The sequence below is a fragment of the Equus caballus genome, chromosome 5 (genome assembly GCF_041296265.1).
Source record: "Equus caballus isolate H_3958 breed thoroughbred chromosome 5, TB-T2T, whole genome shotgun sequence".
NCBI lineage: Eukaryota > Metazoa > Chordata > Mammalia > Perissodactyla > Equidae > Equus > Equus caballus.
In genome coordinates, this window is record NC_091688.1 from 33,873,796 (window position 1) to 33,882,971 (window position 9,176).

General features: G+C 55.0%; 1 protein-coding gene across 1 annotated transcript; it reads right to left on the reverse strand.

Annotated features, from left to right (window-relative positions):
• Positions 1 to 1,731: 1,731 nt before the first annotated feature.
• ADAMTS4 (ADAM metallopeptidase with thrombospondin type 1 motif 4) lies at positions 1,732 to 8,740 on the reverse strand. The gene is given in 9 exon segments (NM_001111299.2): positions 1,732 to 2,158; positions 2,655 to 2,830; positions 3,815 to 3,990; positions 4,246 to 4,432; positions 4,541 to 4,827; positions 5,563 to 5,733; positions 6,290 to 6,422; positions 6,672 to 6,995; positions 8,108 to 8,740. Coding segments are annotated over 9 exon segments (2,514 nt in total).
• Between the last annotated feature and the right edge of the window lie 436 nt (positions 8,741 to 9,176).

Here is a 9,176-nt window from a genome sequence, read left to right on the forward strand (position 1 = left end):
CATTCTTCCTACCCTCCTGACTATCCCCTACCAAACTGTGTCCTGTTCCTCTTATTAAATTCCATTCTAGGGCCAGCCCCAGTGGCCTACGGGTTAAGTCTGGCACACCCCACCTCTGGGGCCCAGGTTCGGTTCCTGGGTGTGGACCTACACCACTCATCTGTCAGTGGCCACGCTGTGGCAACTCACATACAAAAAGAGGAAGATTGGCAATGGATTTAGCTCAGGGCAAAGCTTCCTCAACAAAAAAACCCAAAAAACAAAAAACAAAAAAACATCCATGCTAATCTCACATCTTCAAAGAATTCTGCTGGGTTTGCACTGGCTGATTCTGGGAATCCTGTCCCAGGCACTCAGTTGCCATACGGGTAACTCGTCCCATGGACACAGCCTTTACTATTTTGAAAATATTGTAACATTTGTTCCCAGAATACCCTGTGGGAACAGGCATTATTAGCCCTCTTGCACATATGAGCAACCTAAGGCTCAGCATCAGTGACTTCCTAACACTACTAGCTAATAAGATGCTGAACCCCAACTCAAATTCAGACCCAGTGGCTCCCACTTGAGTGATCTTCCTACCACAGCAGCTCCCCCAGAGCCGTCGACTACCACTAAGCTCTCACTACTAAGCTGCTTGTTTGTGTTGGAGCAGTTGTTCTTGTCATCTCTGCACCTTCAAGCTCTTATCAGTTGTGCTGTAGCCAAGTGTTTATCATGTCTCAGGAGCCTCCATGATCAGGAGTCTCCAGAGATCAGGGACAGAATCATCCTTTTCTGACAATCCCGCAGAAGCCATGATAGGTTCTACCAACCGAAGGAACTGAGCCTGGGGTAAGGGCAGGCACCACTGATGTGGATCTTTTCCACCTTCAAGTGTGTTGCAAACCCCATGGGCAGTGGAGGTGGACAGAAAGGTGATGACAATAACTAACAGCAGCTGCCATCTGTTGAGCACTTATCAAGTGCAAGGCATTGTACTAGTTCTTTATTTACATTATTTAATCCTCACAACAAATTTCCAAGGGAGGTATTATTTTTGGCAAATGAGAAAACAAATGTTCAGAGATGTGGAGCCAGGGTGCAACCCACAGCTCTGACTCCAAAAGGAGAACATAAATAGCAGAATTCAATTTATATTTTAAAAATATGATAATCCCTTACTCCCTGAAGGCTTATCCTACACTTGACTCTTCCTTTCCCAGAAAACAAAATTCAGGGAGAGGAAAGCAGGGCAGGATGTACCTCATACATAAACACACACACACACACACATTCTCATACACAGACACACACAGATCACTTTCTGCCTATCATTACCACCCTGGATTTCCTAGCCAGGGTGAGGGCTATGAGGGATGGGATCAGTTTCCCCAGGACCCTAGCCCTCATTCCCTTCCCTGGTGCTAAATAAAAGTGAATAAATACTAAATAAATACAACTGGAGCCCACCCTGCCTTCCCCCTCCCTCCTGTGACCAGCAGGGCAGAGGGGGCAGTTTAGATAGAAGACTGTCTCCCAGCCCCTTCCATCCACCACCCATCACTGCCTTCCAGGGCAGGAAACGAGGGCAGGGCCAGCCTGCGCATTAGGACAGAGAGGAGGGGCGGAGTCACCCTCACAGTCCCTCCCCGCACTGTGTCTTAGCATGAGGCAGCTGGAGAAGCCCCCTCTTTCTCCCAGCTAAGTCCGAGGCCCCGGTGCCCAGAAAGGGCAGCCGGGATGGTGAGGTTATTTCCTGCCCGCCCAGGGGCGCTGCCGGAGGATCTCCAGAATCTGTGCCTTGCGGTGCAGCCAGTCCTGGGGAGTGGGGCGTGGCGTTGAAGGGGCTGGCCGGGGCACAAAGAAGCTGTATCGGAGGCGTGCGTTCTGGGGGTTGCCAGCCACCAGGACCTGCAGTGTCAAGGGCTGGGCCAGTGGCCCATGGCCTGACAGTGTCTCAGAGGCCGCAGTGGCGCCGCTGTAGCGCAAGCTGACTGCTCCAGGCAGTACCACATCTGTCGGGGAGGGCATCAGCGTGTATTCACCATTGAGGGCATAGGAGCCATCTGGGAGCTTCAGGGCCAGGTAGAGGTTTCGGAGACCAGGGGTCCCCTGCTGCCGGACAAGGATGTGGGTGGCCCCCGCAGGAATAGTGACCACATTGTTGTATCCGTACCTGTATGGAAGGAGTAGAGGGGGCTCAGCATCTTCCTGAGTCTCCTCAGCCTTTCTGAGCTGTGTTTGTATGATTGTATGTGTGTATACGTGTTGTGTAGAGGGTTGTCTCCCCAGACCTATGTGAGCTGTCCAGCCTAGATCTGAGCTACATGCACATGTGCCCGCCTTCTTCTCCTCTCTAGGCCTTTATACCTCCTCCTTATTGAGATGCCCTTCTAAGCCCACCTCCTTGTGCCTGTCCAGTTCCTATTATCTCTCCAGGAGGGAGGTCACCTCCAGGGGAACCTTCCCTGATACCCACAAGGGCCCTGCAGCAGCCCAGGCTGACACCTGTTGAACAGGTGGGACACTGTGCTGAACTTGCTTATTTGTCTATGTCCCCCCCAGACTGTAAGCTCTCTGAGAGGACAAACAGCGTTGAGTTCATTTCTGTATCCCCAGGGCCCAGAACAGTGTCCAGGAAGGTGGGAGGAGGAAACAAATAGTGAATGAACCTGAATTTTCTGAAGGAGCCAGACTGTTTGCTGCAGCTAGAACCATCCCCACCGCACACCATGCACTTGTCAAACTTCTTTTTGGAGCCAATGACACGATCACAGCCAGCATGGATGCAGCGGCCCTGGACACAGACTGAGGAGCTATCCGGGGAACAGGGGGTCCCGTCTACCACCTGAGGAGAAGAGAAGGAGTGATGCGAAGGGCTCTTCCTAAGTCAAGAGGGGCTAGTAAACCCAACAAGATGTATATCCCATTAGGGAGAGGATGTCAGGAAAGTTGGGTGAAAGAGGGGATGCGGATGGAGTGTGTGGAGTGAGCCCCAGACAGTAAGGGATGATAATCATAATGACACTAATACTGATAAAAGCTGCCATTTCCAGGGCACTCATTGTGAGTCAGCCACTGTGCTAAGTGCTTTACAAACGTGAATATAAATCTCACAACCACTATTTGAGGTTTCTAGAGATGGGACACTGAGGTTTAGAAAGATTAAGGAACTTGCCCAAAGGTACCCGGCTGGCAAGTGGAGGAGCCAAAACGAGAATCAGGTCTGTCTGAGTCTTAACACCAAGTCCTAAACCTTGATGGTAGCACCCCAGACGGACGCTAGAGGGCGGCCAACGTGTAGGAATTCTCCCCAGGGTAGGGGTGTGGGAGCAAAACTGCTGGAGCTTGTTCTTCCTTCTTCAGCCTTCCAGCTACCACCCAGCACAGGGAGGGAGTACAGGGACATCAGTGTCTCCAACAGGCCTGTCCAGTGAGGGGCGGGCCATGCATGAGCTGAATGAGACAACCAGTGTAATTTGACAGAGGAGCCCACGGAAAAGGGGTTGAAGACTTGTCCCAAAGGCCACATACTTCCCTTCTCACTGGAAGTAAGACAGAGCACTAGAAGATAGGGAGAGAGAGGAAAAGAAACCGAGGGATATGGGCAGATAAGAGTGGCGCAATTGGCAACTTCTCCAGAGTCCGGGGTTGACAGGCTTTCCAAATACCCATGGACGTATAAGTCTGAGTGGCCCCCTGGGCTGGCCTGGCCTGGCTGTGGGAATGCCAGCAACAGTGCTGTTTTGGAGGATCTTTGCCATCAGAAAGCAGAGGGACTGTTGGGGAGTGTATGAGCACAGCCAGGGCGTGGGGGCATCCTGGTCCTCACCCGTGGCTCCAGCACATAATAGTAGCCCAGCGCCTGGGCCTGGCAGGTGAGCTTGCACTGGTCCCGGGGGGCCACACCCGCATAGCGAGGGACCCAGTCCATGGGCCCTGGGAAGCTCTTGAAGAGGTCAGTGCGGTGGTTGTAGGCAGCACACTGCTCTTCACGGAAGGTCAATGCTGTAGCGGTAAAATGGACAGTCAGAGCCCCTCTCTCCTCACACTGCCCCACCAGCTGCTCCACCTCACCCCTCAGCCCTCCAGACAGCATGGCACCTCTCTGCCCCCCAAACTGCCAGGGAATGTTCTTGAAGGGTAGAGTCACTCCTCTCAGCAGCAAGGACAGTCAACACCTCCTTGGTCCCTGCACTCAAGCGACAATCCTTCCCACTCTACCAATCCCTCTCAGCGCCTCCTGTGCCTCCCGCTCCTCACCTGAGCCAGTTGGGCAGTCCTGGGTATTGCAGGAACGGAAGCGGGTTCGCCGGCCCTCACAGTATTTGCCACCATTTCGGGGGATGGGCCGCGTGCAGTCCCGGGAGGAGAACTGGACACCACCCCCACAGCTCCGAGAGCAGTCGCCCCATGATCCCCAGGGACCCCAGCCACCAGCCTGTGGGATCTGCAGAAGCACAGAACGGAAAGGTGGGATAAATATACTCTCTCCTGGACTAAGGGCCAGTCCCTACTCCCTCAGGCCCTCTGACCCACCCCTGCCCTGGGATCTCACATTGAAGTCCTGGAGCTGGTCCATGTGGAGGCATCGGCCACCCATGCAAGCCTGTGCAGGCCCACAGGGGGTGCCATCGGCCCAGGGTGAATGTTTGGTCTGGCACATGGCGTGGCCATTGAGATGGCCAGAACACCAGAGGGCAGCACAGGGTGGCGGCAGCTGCGGACAATGGCGTGAGTCAGGCCCGAAGGTCAGCTGGCACTGTCGGTCAGCATCATAGTCCTTGCCAGGGAAAGTCACAGGCAGATGCAGGGGAGCCTCTGGCTTGTCTAAGAGACAGTGCCCTGGAAAGGAGGCAGGGGTATGATGTCAGCACTGGGTTGAGGGGTGCCAACTGATTGCCAGCTGAAAGCTTGGGCTCCCTGGGGCCCGATGGATACTAGAATCCAAACCCTAGGACTGGAAGGAGCTTTAAATAGCAGCTACAACTTATTAGATGCTTATTATGCGATAAGCATTGGTTAAATGCTTGACCAACACTATCTAATTTAATCATGGCCAACACTTATGAGGTAGTTACCATTATTACGCCTATTTTACACATCAGCTACACAGAGGTGAAGTAACTTACTCACAGTCACACACCTACACAGTCACACATCTACACAGCCGAAGAACGAATTAGGATAGGAACCCAAAGCACTAAGTCTCCCTATCTATTCAGCTTCTCATCAACAACTCTGCCCAGTAATAGTTATGCTGCTGGACTTGCACACCTCAAATGACAAGGCAGTCACCTCCTTCACAGCCAACCCATTCCAGTGTTGGACAATTCTGACCCTTAGAAAGTCAGTTTTAATTCTATTGAACCAAATTTTGCCTCCCTCAGCTGTGCTACTTATTCTGGGAGGAAGTGGGAACCACATAAATACAGCAGCATTTCTTGCCCCATCCCACACTGCAGAGGGAGCACATTTGAAGAAGTCAGTTTGGCCCATGAAATATGCAACAGAAGAGAGAGTACAGTGGGGGGCAGGAACTGAGTCCTGCACAGGGAAAGAGGTGTGCCATGTGCTTACCATAGCCATTGTCCAGGAAGTCAGTGATGAAGCGAGCACTGCAGGGGGACCAGGGCTCCTCGGGATCCACGTGAGCCATCACAGGAGCCATGACATGGCGGGAGGTGCTCCCAGGCCCATTCAGACCAACACATGGCTTTGAATTGTCATGGAGCATGTTGAAGACATGGCCTGTGAAAGCAGAGGCTCTGTTAGGGTCCAAGGGTCCCATCCCTGTGCCCTCAGGGGGCTGCAGGCCCATCATAAGCCCAGTTGCAGCTGTGGACAGTCAGATCCATTCCCCATCCCACCCAGTCCCCAATCCCCTTCTGGTGCTCTGATGGCTCCTCAATATGTAGCCCCCACTGCCCTGTTTCCCCTTCTCCCGAAATACACTCAGGACCCCTCTCTACCAACTTTTCCTTGTAGCAAACATTCCCAACCCTGAACCCATCCATTCTATCCTGACTCTTGTGAAGAATATCTCTCTCAAAACTGTGCCACCCCCCTCCTCACACATATATACACAGAGTTCACAGTAGGTTTCCATACACTATCTCATTTAATAGAAAAATCTAAACGTTTGTCTGCATTCAGAACAGAGAAGGATAATGGCCCTGGATCTAGACCTAGAGGGGAGGAAGAAAGACCTTGTGATTCCCATTTGCACCCTGATGAGCTCACTCTCGCTTCACCTGCTACCTTGCTCATCCAAGCCAGATGTCCCATGACTCCACCCCCACCTTACCCAGTTCATGAGCAGCAGTGAAGGCAGACTGGAGCCCATCATCCTCCACAATAGCACAGCTCCGAGCCGGGTCACACACAGTGCCCACATCAGCCATGCCCAGAGTGTCACAAGTAGAGACCCCACACAGATCCTGTGGAGAGGGATCATAGAAGATGCATGAGGAACCAAGACACCAGGGTCCATTGGGTTGAGATCCAGATTAGAGGGGACCTGGGCACTGAGTACCCAGCACTGTCAGGGCCCAGATAGCACTGGTGGTGTGGCTGGGCCCAGGCAGCATGTTGCATAACTCCAGGGGCAACATTTACATCACAGTCTGTGCAGTGGTGCTTCTCGGAGCTGTGTAGTGTGTGGCCTGTGGTGCTGATCAGGGCCTCACCTGACGGGTAAACAGAATGGCTGTGTCAAAGTGGTCAGGGTCCGAGTCCTCAGGGGTGTTGAGACCTCGCTGCCAGGCACAGAAGCTGCGCAGGGTCTGGGCGGCATTGGGCCCCACTTGGGGCCCTTCCTCGCCTGGCCCGAGAATCACCAGCCGAGTCACCACCAAGCTGACAGGGTTGCGGATGCTTGGGTGCTTGAAGGCCTTGGCCGCTGCTGCCATAACTGTCAGCAGGTAGCGCTTTAGCCCTGCACCATGAAATGCTGCCATCTTGTCATCTGCCACCACCAGGGTCTCCACAAATCTACTCAGTGAAGCAAAGCGCTGAGAAGACAAAAGAAGAGGAGGATCCTGAAATAGTCTCCCAGACCCATGGATCACTTCTCCCCTCCCTTACTTCCGGGGTCTGGAACTCAGCAGAGCCAGCTGGGTTGCACATATCCCACAGGAATCCTGATGGGTCTTGGTTGGGCCCTCCCCCCAACCCCAAATCCTAGGGCTTCTGTGGTAACTCTGAGAAATCAGCTGTTGGTTCTGAGAAGGGGAGAAGGAGTTGCCACGTCCCAGGGCTGTGTGGGGCCCAGAGGTGAAAAGCAGCTGGAACTGCCTCTAGGAGGGGCTTTGGAGTCCCCTAGGCCTGAGTGTGGCTGGGGGCCTGCAGGACTGAGGCTAGAGGGCTGGGCTGCAACGTGTCTGCCCTGTGTGGTTGGAGGAACAATTCAGTCAGCAGCTAGGGCCAGGGCCAGATCTCAGCGTGGCGGGTGTAGAGGGAGCGTCTGGTCTGGATTAGAGCTGGAGAGGGAGGGAGGGTGGGAGGGAAGAAGGGGGGAGACCAGCAGTGGGAGAGAGGAAAGGATGGAGCCTCAGGCAGCTTTGCAGTCAGTCCACAGTGTGGGAAGGGGACTGACCAGAAAGAGGAATGGGGTGCCTCTCCTCCTCTGTGCACTCCTGCCCTAGTTTCCAGTTTGTCAAAACAATTTTGAAGGCAGCATCAGAAACCAGAGGCTAATCCCTAGGGCCTCAAACTTCACTCCTTTAGCTGATGGTGGGGGTAAAACTCAAATTTGGGACACAGAAAAGAGTCAGGGTCAAGGGGCTGTTAGGACAGCCTTATTGCTCGGGACTGTGCCAGTAGGCTGCCATGGCCAGGCAGGGGTGGTGTGGGGAGAAGGAGCCACCATTCCCAGCACAGACTCTCTGATCTACCTCTGGGAACCCTCCTGCGGATCAGTGGTCTGGCCAGGGGAAGGGCTGGGCCAGGGAGAAGCCAGAGCCTTCCCAAGAAAGGAAGCTAGTGGAAAAAGGAAAGGCAAGCAGAAGGGAGGGAAGAAGCAGAATGGCCAGAAGTGGAAGTGGGTGGAGAGAGAGTGAATAGGGGTCAGTAGGACAGATATGGCGGGAGGACACTGCAGGACACAGACTCCAGGGCTGCCTACCTTGGCTCTTCGGGGCCTGGGACTGGGATTCCCGGGAGGAGCCTTGACGTTGCACATGGGGCCCTGGCCGCTGGCAGGACTCTTCCGGCGTAGGATGTGAGCCCCAGGCCCTCCGGCAGAGTTAGGGGTGCCTCCGTCCAGGGGCTGGATGTGGAGTTCGGTCCCTCGATACTGGAGCACCCCTAACAGGGCTCCCCCGTCCCAGTGCAGAGATGCCACGGACTCCGGATCTCCATTGATGGTGCCGGTGAGGTAGGTGCCCGGCTCTGCCCCGCCAAGAAGCTCAGGTGCCTGGCCCAGGTACTGCACCGTTAGCCCCTCGACCCGCACGCCGGGGTCCTGCTCCAGCTCTAGTAGCAGCGTCTCCCCAAAGGCAGGCAAGCGGTACAACAGCCTGGCAGGGGAGCCCAAACCAGGCACGACACTACCGTTGAGCTTCTCTGGAAACACGATCTCCTCCTCCCGGGGGAGGGGGCTGGCCGGCTGGGCTGAGGGCAGGAGGGAGGCCAGCAGCAGCAGAAGCAGCCGCGCCAGCCCAGAGACAGGCACGGTGGGGAGCAGCAGGCAGGGTTGGACTCCCCACAGCCAGCAGCCCGCCAAGCCCCTCCCGGGATGCGGGTCCGTCCGGGACATGGCACTGGTGCTGCTGCTGGGAGGGACTGAGGCCGTCTGGGCACCAAGTCCTTCACGCCCTGGCTTTGGAAAGCTCCTCTCTGCAGCCTGGGGGCTCGGACTCGTGCCAGGGTCAGAGCAGAGTTTTCAGAGGGGCTGGGGACCTTCAGAGGAGATGGAGAAAACTTGGCCCTTAGGCTTAGGAGCAGTGCCTAGTGGCCTGGCTCCTCCAAACTCTCGTCCCACACCCTCCTCTCCTGGATCTTTGTCTCTCCCAGCCTGTGCCTTCTGCAGCTTCTCTGGCCTCTCCTTCTGCACTCCCTCAGACTCTGTCTGGCTTCGCCTCTGTGCCTGCCCTGTCTCTGCCTCCTTCCGCTGTGCCTTTGTCTCTCTTCTCTCTCTCTCCCCCTGTCTCTCTCTCTCTCTCTCTTGCGTCTATGAGTCTGTGGGTCTCCCC